The following is a 15,842-nucleotide window of genomic DNA, read 5'->3' on the forward strand; positions in this document are numbered from 1 at the left end:
CATTTTGGGGATAAGGCAAGGTCTGATAAAATGTTAAGACTTACATTTAAAAGAGATTGTTCTTCTTTCATTACACTCTGTGTACATAATACTGACAGTGTCATTTGCCAGAACACCGAGTTTAGTGAGTAGAAGAGGTCTCTGAGGGAAAACAGGAGGACGGAGCTTTTGCAGGACTTTTTTTCCACTTGTGCCAGTGCGAGCAGGTACTGACTACTGCTGAATGGCACTGAGCAAGCGCCTCTGCCCCTGCCTCGTCTCCCGTAGGTATGAGACCACATCCAGCGATGACTCCAGCTCCGAGGAGAGCTCCTCCTCAGATTCGGAGGAGGAGTGCGAGAGCCACGAGTACTCCTGTGAGCAGCACGCAGAAGAGAAGCCGCCCACCCCCCATGCTGCGGAGGTCTGCGCCGTGGGGGCACAGAAGGACAGTCCCCTCCCAGAGTGTGAGGCCGAGGAGGTGGAAATCAGAGAGAGGTAGGCTGCCCACCCTCTCCAGAGAGCGCCTCTGAGGTGTGTCACCTCTGCCTCATGCCATGGGGCAAGCTGTGCCTGTGGAGAAAGCATCAGCCCCAGCACTGGCTGACTGCTGCCCACTTCCCTCCTCCTCAAGTGGGTAGCCAGAGGCAGTTTCATGGTAAAATGACTGTGTGTGAGCAGGAAGAAGGTGTCAGAGGGTATCCTTCCCAGCAGCTGACCCCAGTGACTTTAAATGATTCAGTAACAGCAAGACCCTGGTGCCTCCCCGGCAGAGGCTCTCCCAGGTCACAACTGGCGCTCGCTTGGGAGCAGGCAATGCCTTGTTATCATCCTGGTGTGTAACAAATGAATCTTGAGCCATGCACACCAGGTCAGCTGGCTGCTGGGAGTGCATCTTGCATTTGCACCTTCCACAGCATCTCGGGCATGGCACAGTAAGGTGATGGGGTACAGCGCTGAGGACACTGAGATCATGTGCTTCATATGATATGAGATTATATACTGTGATACACTTCCAAGGCTGCCATCACACTCTGGTTCAACACGTCATGTCTTAGGGTACTTTTCAAATTGCTGTCTAAGGTAGAATTTGACAGACAAGGCTGTGCTTTTACACATATGGAAAGAATAAAGTGGTGAGTTTTTATTCATTCTTCGTTAGCGAACAGCAAAAGGAAGTATGAACCAAGACAGTGAAAGGATATCTTACAGATAATGGGTTTGCCAGTGTGCTAATTTGGAAAATTAGGTAGGTAAAAGAGCTAAACCAAAATTCATGTCATGTTTCACTGGAGATGTAGCATAGCATCAAGTTATCTGTAATTGCCAAGTGTCAATTAGAAGAGATGCAGAAATTAATAATTAAGAGCTTGGAGGCCCTGGAGCTGTGTGTTTTTTGAAGAGCCCTGAGCTTACTTTATACAGTACTGTAGCCTGTTGTTTTACAGCTGGCATAAAAAGATGGGCAGTCTCTCAAATCTTTATTTACAGTAGCGAGGGGTGATTGGGAGGAAGAGCAGCAGAACAGCTTAGATAGCCATTGTACTTACGGAGCGCGTTCCTTGCAAGCTGAGTGTTCTGGCGATGCCCTCTGAGGGGAAGAGTCAGGGCATGTGGCCATGTATGGCCATGGTCCGAGCAGTGATGTAGAATTTCATTGCTCTGTTAGCCCGAGCAGCTGGCTTGTAATCCATGAGGGCTGAAATGCCCATCTTACACACATGAGCTTGTTAGCTTCTCTGCTTTATGGGAGGATTTTCTGGAAGAATTGCCATTATCCTCTAGGCAGATTTTAGGTAAAGATGGTTTGCCACAGCCTGGTACAGGCCTTCTTGACCTTATTTTTGGCCTACCATGAGTTTAGAAATTTGTAATGACAAGGGAGTAAAAATTAAAGAGGGCTGGAGAAAGCAAGTAAATTTCCAGAGTGGGTGGGATGAGCAAGGCTAGTTCCAGTGAATGGGAGCTGGCAGGGAGGCACCTCTTGAGCTGTTTCCCACTGCTTAATTCTGTTTTCATCACAACTATTGGCATTTCTCCTTGTCGATCAAGTAATCAAAGCACACAGCATCTGAAGTGTGCTCTGCAGTCATACAGCAGTAGGTGAGAATTTCCACCAGAAGGTTTGCCAAGTCTTACAGCACGAAATGTGTTTTCCACTCTCCATTCCTGTTGCTCTTCCCACACTCATCTCCATTCAGTGTGGAGGGAGTGTCTGTGAGAAGAGCTGCCAGAGTGGCTTCTGCGTGATAGGACCAGATGGCTTGCCTGGAAACTTTCATTCCCAGAGAACTTTCAGAAAAACAAATGTTTCTACACTGAAACGCTAGTATAAAAATTGAAACATGCCATGTATTTTGCTGTTTCCCTCAGGTACGAGCTAAGTGAAAAGATGCTTTCTGCCTGTAACCTGCTGAGAAACAACATTGATGACCCCAAGGCCTTAACCAACAAAGATGTGGTAAGCAATACAGGTGAAAATTTTCTCTTTAGATGCAGTAGAGAAGCTTTAGGGAGAGGTAACTTCTGGTTTTACAGGGCCAGCACTGCAGAGGCTAGGTAGAAAAGGATTTCGTCTTTCCTGCAAGAGTCACAAAGCTCTTTCTACCAGGACACTTTCATCCAGAGAATATACTTGTGCTTTGTGTGCTTCAGTGTTGTTGTCCCAGGGCACACGCATAAAAACAGTAACATGAAAACTCAGTTTCAACACACCTGTGCATTCCTTTTTTATTCCTGGGTTTTTTTTGGTTTAGCACTGGTGTGGGTAGCTCTCAGGCCTCACATTAGGAGGCTGCAGTGGGTGAAGACTCTGTTGCACCCTATGAAAAAACCTGAGAGTCTGTTCTGAAACACTAGGTGATGTGCCTTACAAGCACAGGGGTGCTGTTCATCTTGTTTACTGCACTGGGGGTTTTTATCAGTGCTGCAGAGAGTAAGGAGGATTTATTGTTAAAAATTAACAAATACTCAAGTCTCAGGACATAAAATTGTATTTGCGTTATTGGAAATTCCTCAGATAGGGATTGCCTGCACTGCTCTATGAGGGCAATCTGAAAACAGAGGAACACTGCTTAGTGATATGAAATTGAATTTTGCATTTGTTGCACTTGTGCACTGGTATAAAAGGCAACAACTTAGTGCCATTCTCTTCTACTGTAGAGCATCTGCAGCTTCTTAAAGACAATAATGTTGTCTGTATGACACAGTAATACTGTCTGTGTCCAGTGCTGACGTCTGTGGTCCGGGGAATGTTTTGAAAGGTTGTGACACACAGTTTTTAATTCTGTGTTCGTCCTTCAGGAGTAGTTTAGGCATTCAAACAACAAATGCTTTAGGCCCTCTTGGAGTTGAAAGTGTCAAAAATGGCAAAACCAGATTATGATCTCTGCCTTGGAAGTGTAATTTGAATTTACATTTTTCTTTCTTGTGCTTAAAGTGTTTTCCCATACAAGCAGTGCTTTGTAGATGGAAGCTGCAGACTGATCAGCTCTTGTCCTCTGTCTGCTGATAGAGAAGTCTTGTCCAAACAGCTTACACATCACTATAGCTAAGGATCTGCATGAGTTGTCCCAGCCTCTTCCAGCATACTCAGCTCTTGTAGCTGCTGTTTACACCAGAAAGAGTTGTGGACTGCATCTTTTTGAATGTGATGGATTAATTGAATTTTAAAAGTGTATTATGTATTTAATAATGTGTGTGATGCTGTGACTAAAAATAGTTTCTTAGTGGTATTTTGCACTCAGTAGTGCCTGAAATAAATAAAAAATTCTATTGTGTCAGTTTACACAATAGAATTTGCATTTGTAAATGCATTTCAACTTTGCATTTCAACTCTTTATGTTCACAGAATACATACATCACACTATAGTAGCACTGATGTAAAATATTCTGTTAATGTGTTTATGTAGTACAGATAGATAGGTAGCACTGGTCTGTGTAGAATATTTTCTCTTTACCAGACACAGACCACCTCTAGAACTACTGGTATGTTTTCACTAGAGGCTATATAAACTTTCTGGATGTCCTCTCTGCAAAATTGGCCTTGAACTGACTGGCTGCCTTGCCAGGCGAGGGTTTATGAGAAAGATATGGTGGTCCTTCCAGGTTAGAGAAGGTGTCTCAAAGTCAGGGGAGGTGGTGAATGTGGAAGCCTTCTTGGCTCACAGTGAGATCTGCTCTACCTGCCTTGTGACAGCAGACAAGTAACCTGGCCCTAAGAGGCTCCTACTCCCCCACTCGCAGTCCATACCCATGGGAAAGTTTATCCTGAATGTGTAGCCTGCATCTTCTCGCTGCAAGTAAAATCTCTTATTACTAAAGCCAGCCAGCCTTCAGGTGAAGAACAGGTTCTTCCTTTTTTCCTCTTTTCTGCAACAAAAGTTACACGGTTTCTTTGCCCAGTGGTTCTTTTCAGCAGAGCATCTCCAGTCCTTCCTGTCTGTCCAGTAAGTCAGATTTCCTTGACTTCTGTTCATTCTTGCCGCTTATATTTGAAACTGTTTCAACCAAATATTTTGTGTCATTCAGTGATCAGACCAGACAAAGTAGTCTCCAGGTGTTGTCTTCACAGTACTACGCAGAAAGAAGGGACTTCATCACATGCCATGCAAGCTATAAATCTGTCTATTCACCCCAAAAGAGTATTTACATTTTGCATTACAATGTGATGTTGGGTTCAGTTTGTAATCATCTGTAATGATCAGTTCTTCTTCTTCAGAACTGCTGTGTAGCCACATATCCTTTGTGCATTTGATAATTTGTGCCTCAGAACTGGGCCTGTCTGACTTAGCATGCTGTTGTTTCAAGTCCAGTGAGAAAGTCTTGAGTTTATCAGTGATTTATAAAGGTAGTTAAGTATTTGATGGAAATCGTTACGCAAGTCTTTTTTTTTTTTCCGTTCACCAGTATTTGATGACTGTTAATTCTGGGAGTATTCTCATCCTGAAATTCTGTGCTGTCAGAGGTGAAAGTCAGGTGAAGTGAGAGGAAGTAAACAGTGTTTTAAAGTGGACTTTAGTCAGGGGGGATGCTTCAGTCTCTACATCTTATTTGTGAGCTGAATACTTTCTTCCCACATTGGACTAAAAAAGATTTGAACTGCATTGCTGACTTACAGGATGGAAAATCTTTTAAATAGATTGTCCATATGTAAATTTTTCTGTCTTGGTTTTGGCAGAGGTTTTGTTTAAATACCATCCAGCACGAGTGGTTTCGTGTCTCAAGTCAGAAGTCAGCTCTCCCTGAAATGGTTGGAGACTATATAACTGCTTTTGAAGAGATTTCTCCTGCTGTCCTCAGACACATCATCAACATGGCAGATGGAAACGGAAACACAGCTCTGCATTACAGTGTCTCACATTCTAACTTTGAAATTGTAAAGCTTCTTCTGGATGCAAGTAAGTTTGCTTTATGGGGTTTTTTTTTAATTATTCTTGGTTTTGCAATTCTCGTGGGTGAAATTCTTGATGGACTAGAGGCCAAGTTTGGTCTTCTTCCAGCAGGTGTTTTTAACTGTTAACAGTTATATGGTGGCGCACCTAGGTAGCCTAGAATCTTTGTTTCTAGTACTAGCTTTGGAGGTTCTTAAAGAAGTTAAAAAAACACTTCAGTAAATTATGTACAGAGTTGAGATAGATAGTTAGATTCTTGACTCTTGCCCTGTGGTCCCAAGTTCTGCAGCACCAGTCTCCAGCAGTTTTCTCTGGAGGCAGCACAGCTGCTGCTCAGCACTCTGTAGGAGGAAGATGAATTGAGGTTTAAATATCATCTTAAACACACAAGCTAGTCTAGCTTTGTCTAGAGCAGTGCAGAAGTTTTTTCTGGCCACTACATTGACTCATCTATGCTACTTTCCTGAGAAATTGGGGCAATATGGCATTCTGTCACAGAGACCATTTTCCTAGTCCATAAGCAATCTGTTTCTGCTTTATGTGGTTGCTTTTGTTGCCTCATTTTCTTGATCCTCTTGCAACACATGTGCAGAAAAGGTAGTGGCAAAGGGGAGACTCTGGAGTATCTGCTCCCCACATTCAGTGTGCCAGATGGTGTCCAGTGGAAGGTATCACACTCTGTAATTGGTCCCAGGGATGATGTTTAATCTGTTTAATCCTAGTTTTGCTCTCTGAGTGAAGTTTGTTTCTCTAAATTAGTTAAAAAACCCGTCACAGTTGATTGTGAAAGCTTAACTAGGCCAATTACACGTCTGGAATGTAAGCCAAGCAATATTCAAAAATCCAGAAGGGTAGCATCAGATAAACAAGGATATGAATGATACAAATCTCAGCTTTGATAACCTAGCACATGTGTCACACATGCAGAGACTTCCTCAAGAGGAAAGAGAGCACTTTGAAATCTCTGGTCCTTTTGAAGGCAGTCTGTGTTTGGGAAGAGTGAGTCACAGCAGGGGAATGCAGGGAATGTCAGGAGCGTTCTGGCAGGCTGGCTCTGCAGCACAGTGTGGTAGGAGGAAACTGCCCCTCTGCTTCCCTAGGTGTCTCAGAGGAGCAGGAACATGCTCATCTCTGCTGGAAATCAGGATTCCTGTTGGTTATGGCAGCTAATGCATGCCCATGAACACCAGGGGTGTTACCTGTAAAATGCAATAATCATGACTAGTCCCACGTAGTTCTCTCTGAAAGAGAGAACTGCTCATGCCAGCATTGGAAAATGTTTGCAAATAGGCAGATTCCTTCAGGTTTCAACAGTCTTCTTCTGGACTGTGTCTGAATGGTCACTGTGGTCAGCTTTGCAGCGTGGTGATATCACAGGTAGATTCTTAGACCAAGAACTCTGTGTCTGTGTTTGGTGAGAAGAGTGGACAAGATGAGATGAGAGAATACTCCAACAGCATGAAACAGAGTCACCAAGAGGACAAATAGGAGAACAATTTCCCTCAGCCAGATGGAAAAGGAGCTAAATTAACCTCAGAAAACACACTCTGCTGAAGTAGTCTAGTGAGAGTCAGAGCACAACACTTCTAAGTTATTCATTACTCAGGATGTAATGTATTTAGCAGAGTGTTTGTTCTCTGGCTTCAGTGGCTTCACAGAAGTGATGTCTGAAAGAAGTATTGGTCTACTGGTTATAAGGTATTATCACCAGTGTCTATTTAACATGAAAAAAATTTGCAATATCTTACATCTACACTCAAATTGCTTCTGAAATGTTCTTTTGACTGAAAAAAAATCCTTTGTCCATAAATCTGAAGAATTTCCTGAACCTTTTTTGCTTGTTAAGACATCTGTGGTGCAATTTAACCTCTAGTGTGCAGATAATGTTTATGTAAATCTGAGTCCCTGCTTTCCAGTATGATGAGCACACTGAAAACCATGCTGCCCAGTAAACCAATAAGCACTGCTGAATTTCTGCAGAATTTTAGGAACAGAGACAGACTGGAGGCAAGGTTTGAACAAAAAGGAGAGCTCTTGTCAGTTGCTGGCACTGGTGAGAGGACTTGCCTGTATTTGTTCCCAGAGCAGTTTTGTTCGTTGTCAAATACACTGTAGAACTGGCAGCGGTCTTTCATTTAAAGGGGTGGTTTTTTTGGCAGCTCCAAAACATGCAGAAGTACACTTGCAGATTTTTAAAGTAACACCAATTGCAGGAAAATTGTGCTAAAGACACAGACTTTGTGCTGAAGAGAAATATCTTTTTCCATTGACCATGTTGCTGGATCACTTTTATTCTGCAGTATGCATGCCCTTGGGAGAAGAGCTTAAGGACTATCCTGACAGTGTTTCTGCATATCATGCTGAATTTCAGACCATTTGGTTTTACAAAAGCAAAAAATAATGCACAGATAAAGCCGTAAATGATAACATATAAAACGTCTTTGTGCTCTCTCTTGTGTTGTACACATAGTACAAAAGAATTCTTTTCTTTGTTTGGCTCAAGTGCTCCTCTGTTAATTTTTTTCTTCTCCACCTTCCCTTGAATTGCATCCATTATGAAAGCAGTTGCTACTTTTTCTTTTTATAGGCTGCTCTACTGACAGTTTATTCAGTTGATTAGCACAATTACTGCTTTTTGGGTTCTTGCTTTCTGAAGAAATTATGTCATCCCTCTGCAGATGTCTGTAATGTAAATCATCAGAACAAGGCTGGTTATACCCCCATCATGCTTGCTGCACTTGCAGCTGTGGAAGCAGAGAAGGACATGAGGATAGTGGAAGAACTGTTCAGCTGTGGTGATGTGAATGCTAAAGCCAGCCAGGTCAGTCAAACGTTTCACAAGGCACAGTTCTTACTGCTGTACTCCTGTGCCTCTTTATTGTTCCTTCCATGCTCCCATCCCTGCTCTTATTGGTTTAATTGTTGGTCTCATTTGCATTCACCATTTGTGGGTTTTTTATGTGTGTTTTTGATTGCTATATGGAGCAAGGGAACAACAGTTCCAAAATGGAGTTGTGGAACAACAGTTGAACCTCAGGTCTGGACCTCTTCTAAAAATGAAGGTTGATCATTGTGTGAAAGAACTATTACGGAAATTTGGGCAGCATTTACAAATTCTTGAGCATTTAGCTCCTTTGAATAAACTGCAGGTGTCTGAAAATAGATTGGATATCTTCCATTAATTCAGTAACTACCTATGTGAATGTGGGATATATGATACATAAAAAGTATTTAAATAGTGGCAATCAAAGCCTTGAGAGTACCATTTAAAATAACAGATTTCCCCCCCTCCCGCCGAAGAAACACAGTGTCTCAAAAAAATAAAAGTGTTTGTGCTTTGTCACTGATTGCCTCTGTAGTTATTTGGGTTTTTCTCCTCTCTCCATGCAGGCTGGTCAGACTGCACTGATGCTAGCTGTGAGTCATGGCCGGATAGACATGGTTAAAGCTTTACTGGCCTGTGGTGCAGATGTCAATATCCAGGATGATGAGGGCTCTACAGCTCTGATGTGTGCTAGTGAGCATGGACATGTGGAGATTGTTAAGCTCCTGCTGGCTCAGCCTGGGTGTAACAGCACCCTGGAGGACAATGTGAGTTGCCTTTCAATGCTTCTGAAATCTGCTTGGGCGAATGTCTGACTCAGAGTGCCAGAGAACCAACCACAATGAATCTGCTGCTTAATTGGTAGCAAGTGCTGTGATTATTTGGCTAGTATTTTTGCTTTTCCAACAGACACACCTGGTAGCAATTTCTGTGGTTAGCTGTAGGTGTTTAGTGGCCAGAACTGAAAAAAACATTTGTTAGTTCATAGTTAGCTCAACACCTTTCCCTCTCACATTCCTTCTCACTTTCAAAGGAGTTTTCTAGTTTTCAGATAGGACCCTATCTGGTGACTTAGGGCCTCACTGTGTTGCTTTTCTGTGCCCATGGCAAACATCAGCGCTACAATTCTCTTGAAACGATGTTCCCACTGCTCCTACACGATGACCTTTGAGACTGTAGGTTCAGCCTTAGTCATGAAGCTACACTGTCCTGACAATAAACAGATAGACTGTGACTTCAGCACCAAGTGAGACACCTGCATATTTCTTGTCTGCAGGGACCATTGCGGCCTACACTGTCATCAGACAATTTGATCTGTAGGTTTCTCAAGCTTGAAAACATTGACTTAGCTCATTTGTTAACAATATTTCTTGCATACTCTTCCTTTCTTCCTGTTGCTTTACCCACTGAACACTGAAATGGAGCTGGGTTTGGGATTTCGGAGGGCAGTGGGCGGTTATTTGTTGAAGCTGTTGCAGAGAGGCAAGGACAAAATTTCATTCCCCCAACTGCTGCAGGAGGCAGCTCAGTTCCTTGTGGTTCCATGTGGAACTTCTGGCTGGAGAGGAAAATGTAGGAAGATCTCAGTCTAACAAACACTTTCAGGAGCAGTCTAGATTATTGCTGCTTGGATGCTGTTAGCACTACCAGATACAAAATCAATAATTACAGTCCTTATGGGGACACGATAACTTAACTATTCCTGTGGCCAGTTTGATGGTTTCCCAAGCACAGTTTGCTGCTTATTCACAGATTTGTCAGTGCTGGGGGATTGAGATTTTTAGCATTCCCCAAGCTATTCTGAGTGTCACAGTGATACTTTTCCAGTCTGCGTGATCAGTAGTAAGCTGAGCATCATCCTACTAATGTGAGCCACAGTGATTCAGCACCTCTCTTTAAGATCTTCTGTTGACTGGAGAGTGTTAGCTGTGCATTTGTCATGCATTATATTGCACTGCAGTAGACAGCCCTTCTAGCTCCCTGTCTGTTCAGGACAATTAGACTTATGTATAATTGCTGCCTTTAGTCTCATAAGAAGACTTTCCATGTGGATGCTGTCCATTGTGTCCCATGCTGGGCATTTAAAAACTGGTGCCAACCGTTCCAATACCAGTGCTACAGCAGTGGCTGGAATGTGTGCTCAGTCCCTGTGGGACATTTCAAATACTGGCATTATTGTAGAGACTTCTGTGTGCAAGAGCCAAAAGCCAGGCAGTGAACCAAGCTCCAAGTTCATATCATGGATTGTCTGACATCCGTGTCTTCCTGGACCAAACATGGTTGAAAGGAAAATTAATAAAACACTCTTATTAGTAAGTAAAATCAGATTAAAATACTCTTTCAGCTACAGCATTTTTTGTTTCTACCCTCAATAGCTGTGGTTTATGAAAGCAATGGTATCTTCTGAGAAACTAAGGTGGCAGTATTTGACTAGGAAAGTCCATTTGTTTGTATTTAGACTTTCATCAAGTACCATTTGGAATTATGAGTGCAATTTCTCTTAGTGTTGATGGGAGCTATACCACAACAATTATCATTTTAACACAGCAATTATCATTATATCTGACCGGCATTTTTCCCTCCCTTATCATCTCTTCTCCTTGTTACTGACATTGTAGTTTCTCTGAGACAGGCCAATCTTCTGGTCTTGCACAGCACTACATGTAACATTACTGTGATAATAGTGTACTCATTCTTCCACAGCAATAATTGAGACTCCTCCTTTAGAGAAATTATGAGGCTTTGGCAATTGGACTGCCTCATAAAACAGCAGTGCAAGGCTTAAAACAAAAAAAAAAATTAAACAAGACTCTAAATTACCCTGTCTATATGAGCAGTAGGGCCTCCACTTAATAACTTCACTTATCTGTGGGCTGATGGGGCTTTTAAGAGATCTGTTAAAGCATACAAGCACTAATTCTCTTGTTTCTTCCTTTCTTCTCTCAGGATGGCAGCACAGCACTTTCAATAGCCCTGGAAGCTGGACATAAGGACATAGCAGTTCTCCTCTATGCCCATGTCAACTTTTCCAAAACCCAGTCACCGGTTAGTACACAGCCTCCTGTAGGTTATGTTTTAACTTGCTGCTGTTGAACATAATAGTGAAATGTAAACAAGAAATTTACCCCCTGACAGCTGTACAGCAGTACAGCACATGAAATTTTGACTTTTATTCGTAAGACAATTTCTGTGCTGTTAAGTGGAAAGTGCTTTTTAAAATACATATTGACTGCAGAAGGTTGAAGCCTGGCTGAGGGATAGTTCCTGCTTCTCCTCCTAATTACCACAGGGTACAGATAGCTCACTAGCAAGGTTCACTGATTCTGGCTAGTGTGCAGAGGTGCTGTTGTATTATTTTAATGGTAATTATTGACCTGGAAATTGAAACATAGCTGATCAAGGTGTTTTGGCAGCTATCCACCTCTCCTCTAGCCCTGACTCACTCTCCTGATAAACTGCTGCTAAACACCTCACTGTCTAAACAATATGCACTTGCAGTTAGTAGGCTGTATGATAGCCGGCACTTTTCATTCTAAAATAAAAAAAAAAAAATCTGTAGAATTAAAGGTAAGGAATTGAACACAGTAATTCTGTGTTGAGTTTTCCATCTGCTAGCTGGAATAATTTCTCTTTGATTAACTGTTGTTTATTCTCTTTTAGGGCACTCCCAGGCTTAGCAGAAGGACATCTCCCGGTCCCACCCACAGAGCCACATTTGAGTAGTAGTGTATAAATATCTGTAAAAAATCTCTATGCCATCTTTAAGCTGCTAAATGTTACTGTTTTACTGAGACAGATACTGAATGTAATTGTCTTGTGCCTGAACTCACCAGCAAAGTGAAAGCAGAGATCTAGTCCTAAAGGTAGAAAACTGTAAACTTGAAGCAAGCATATAGTTAAGTAGTGCTCTGTGGAGAACCTTAGCCAGAACTGTTCTTTTGCTCACATACTCATCTTTCTGTACACTGGCATAAGTCCTGTTTTTCTTTGTTGTAGATTGTCCTTCCTGATGTTATGTGCAGATTAAGACTTCTAATGCTCTCCATGCAGGGGTTTCCCAGTGGCTTATTTTTAGTCATTCTAAAATATATTTACTGTGCCTAGACTTCATCACAGTAAACGTTTCATAACTTTCATTCCAACATGATTTTCATGTTTTTAATGACTTTGAAATTCAGAAGTTGCAGTTGCTTATGTAGTCAGTTCCGTGGATCTTGAGCTGGTGGGTGAGCGGGTAGGTATTGGGGATAGAGCCTCTTGTCAGGTCTGAAGTTCACTAAGTAAGTTGTTGCTAATTGGGGATAATGTATAACTTTTTATATAAAAGATACTAGTATCTATAAAATTAACTCACACAGTATTTTCAACATTTTATATGCCGTAATAATTAAAACCTACATGAAGAATTACATGTCCTGTTACCATATTTTTATTACTGTTTCAGTCTATAAGCTCCATACCTGTTTATTGGAGAATAAAATTAGAGGTACCAGCTGTATATTCCCCTTGAGTGTAATTGAGTGTACATCTCGGTGCATATTTATGGAATGCTATTACCTTGTCACATTCACTTTAGTCAAGTGTATTGAAATGTTTGAAGTGCCTTAGACTCTTGCCATATTTTCAGAATAAATTTCATTATACTGTTTTTCTCCTCTCCTGTTTTACTTCTGATTTGCCATCATCCAGAAAGGCTGCATATAACAACTGCAGCAGGAAAACCAGCTAAATTTGAAATCAAGGCAGGGAGGACTGAACAGTCCCTACATGAGGTTTTTCCTTTGCCCTAGATGATCTGCCTTTGCTTGTCTTGCACAGGCCACACCACTTGCTGTTTGGTTAAGAAGTGACCTCTCAGCCATGTGAAGCATCTTGGGGAGGTGTTAAAGGACTGTGTTTAAGGGAGGTGTTAAAGGACTGTGTTTAAGCAGTTCACTTGAACTGAAAAGTAGTTAACTGAAATACAAGCCTTTGAGCTTTACAAGCAACCCTGGCAACTTGGTGAAGGGGATGCTTTTTAGATGGCATGCAGCCAAGCCCTAAGCTAGTGCCTGTGTATCCTTGTCAGTTCTGACCTACCTGATTAGGGCCTTAGTGCCTTCCTTCAAAGGATCTGAACAGTTCTGTTACTCTCCGTCCTTCGTCCTTCTCTCCCCAAGTCCTTATCAAACAGCTTTTCCTACACAGTCCCTTTGAAATAGGGACCCACTGAAGCCATTCTCACTTTGCCTACATTGACTTGGTGACTTGGCATGCCACGAAGTCTCTGTGGGCCAGACATGGTTTGGCCCAGCACTGCAGGTACAGTGTGATAACCTGTGCCAGATAGTACCCCGGTGCTTGGGGTGTCTCGTGAGCAAAGGGCAGCTGAAGTGTCTCTGACAGGGGGAGACACAGCATAGTTGTCCCAAATAAGCCCCCCCACCCCTTGATGTCAGTCAGTTTTTGCTCTTGCACCTCTCTGGCCAACTTTTCTTGTCACTCTTCACTTAGCATCTGTTAATGTGTGGATGCTTGCTCACCTGGATCCTACATGCTAGGTACAGAGGCACATCACCTAGCAAGCCAAATCACTGTGAAAATAAGTAAGGTCTTCCTTCTGACACAAGACTGACAGCAAAGAGCAGCAGCAGATGCCAAAAATAAGAAACAAACAACAACAACAAAACAACAGACAAAAAAAACCACCACAAAACAAAACCATTAAAAAAAAACCACACCACCAGAAAAATGTCCCTCACTTTGCCGTCTGTCAAGAGTCAGTGGGTGCAGGCTGTCCTGCATAGCAAGGTGCTGCACATAAGGATCCACCCAATAACCTGAAGTTGTGTCACACATACTACACAACAGCAGTGCAAGCTTCCCAATTAAATCCTCATTCACTTCAGATCTGGGTGATTTTATCATTAAACAGAATTAGTGCAAGTTGGATCTCCCTGGCTTGGGCATGGCAAGAGTTTCTTCTGAGTCTTTTTAGATCTGTTGAACTGACATCTCCTGCCCCAGCTTGAACAGCTGTTTGGAAGGCAAAACCAAGATAATCTGTTCTTGTCTTCATGAATTTAAAATACACATGGGGCTAGAGATAAACAAATCAAGCTGAAGAAGTGAAGAAAATGGATGACTGCTTTAATCTTTCTCCAGAACTTAATCTAATTTTACAGAAAATCTAGTTCACTTACTTAATACCCACTTGCCTGTATCTCATGGATTAAATTCTTGTCTAGCAGAGACACATGCTGCCAGGACAGAATTCAGAGAACAAACAGGTTTCTAATTTCAGTTTTGCCAAGAAAAAATTTTTTATTTAGCACTGGGTTGACCAAAACTAGACTAATTGTGCTTTTTTAAGGGAGTTAGTGATCATACATGACGGTAGATTTAGGTAATCTTTAGAGGAGCAGGGTCTCCACATAAAGTTGGACTTCATGTGTATTTGAGACACGTTGTGTTTCTGTGACACTGTTATGGCAGCTTTAAAGCATGTAGATTATGCTCCAAAGTCTGACTTTGATAAAGAGTGTGCTGAGCCACCCAATAATGTCCTCTTCAGTAGTGCCTCTGTATTGCTGTAGGAAATAGGTTAATTAGTAACATGTCTAATAGGTCTTTGCCCCAAAAATAGTTTTTAAACTATGATCTCTGTTGCTGTGCTACTGAGCTTCATTTGCACATGATATTTGTACATACTGTAGCCTAACCCCCTCTTTGTACTTAATGGAGCTAAAAAAAGAATGTGAAATGCCCATGAATAATGGCTTTCCACAGCAAAGGGCCATGACTGCTATTTTCCATGTCAGAACAGATTTCTGTCTCTCCCTCCACAAATCAATGGGAGTCCTGGGCATGATGGGATTCCTGGATGTGCAGCTATCATAGAAGAGTTTAAAACAATTAGTCCAGGTGAGTAATGACACAGGGAGAATCACTAAATGTACTTAAATACTTTTTTTTTGCCTGCAACAAAAACATAAGGAGAGTAATGTGGAATAAACATTCCTTCCTTTTTTTCTTTTGTTTTCTTCCCCCAACTCTGAATATAATTGGTTTATCAGAAATTTAAACATCTTCTAAGTGACAGAAATCTGTGCAGGAATCTGACCACCATAACACCGTACAAATGTCAGACTATGTAAATTGAAGTGCCTGGATTTATTTAGGTGCCATTTTCCTGGTAAGCAAAAGAAACTGACTGCCTAGAGCTTCAGAAAATGTTAGGTGAAGCTGTGGGCTCTGCATTTCTGTGCAATGTTCAGTTTCACCCCAAAACCTATTTTTCCTGGGTTAAAATGCCTTGTTAAAGAAAAGTGACCCCAGTTTTAGTTGTATGGTGAAATAGGCTATTGAGGTATGCCAGGATATCAGGAAGATTGCCCAAAAGAACTTTTCTAAAGTCAGTGAATGTAATTTCTGGCTTAAAATCCTATTAGGGTAGACTTAATGAATTAGGCACCTTAAAAAAAAAAAGTATAAAATAAAAATAATTACTTCCTTTAAAATTTTTTTCTCTTAAATGGTTCTGCCAGCTCCAAGAGGTGACACCTGAAGCAGTTCATATTGGGCCCGTCCCCAGGAAATAGTTAAGAGGTTCCCAAAAGTGTTTGTATCCACTGATGCCCTCTGCAAGCCAAGTTTAATTCCACCCA

At 41.8% G+C, this 15,842-nt stretch overlaps 1 protein-coding gene across 3 annotated transcripts in view; it reads left to right on the top strand.

Moving 5' to 3' along the window:
* KANK1 (KN motif and ankyrin repeat domains 1) overlaps positions 1–12,826 on the top strand; it is a 129,251-nt gene extending 116,425 nt beyond the window's left edge. For all 3 annotated transcript variants that reach the window (XM_084225585.1, XM_084225586.1, XM_084225584.1), the window contains 7 exons: positions 268–477; positions 2,353–2,440; positions 5,159–5,378; positions 8,051–8,193; positions 8,763–8,963; positions 11,143–11,241; positions 11,857–12,826. In XM_084225585.1, the coding sequence (XP_084081711.1) occupies positions 268–477; positions 2,353–2,440; positions 5,159–5,378; positions 8,051–8,193; positions 8,763–8,963; positions 11,143–11,241; positions 11,857–11,919 (1,024 nt within the window). In that variant the 3' untranslated portion in view covers positions 11,920–12,826. The remainder of the gene's footprint in view (positions 1–267; positions 478–2,352; positions 2,441–5,158; positions 5,379–8,050; positions 8,194–8,762; positions 8,964–11,142; positions 11,242–11,856) is intronic.
* The last annotated feature ends 3,016 nt before the right edge of the window (positions 12,827–15,842 follow it).

The sequence above is a fragment of the Fringilla coelebs genome (genome assembly GCF_963513975.1).
Source record: "Fringilla coelebs genome assembly, chromosome: Z".
NCBI lineage: Eukaryota > Metazoa > Chordata > Aves > Passeriformes > Fringillidae > Fringilla > Fringilla coelebs.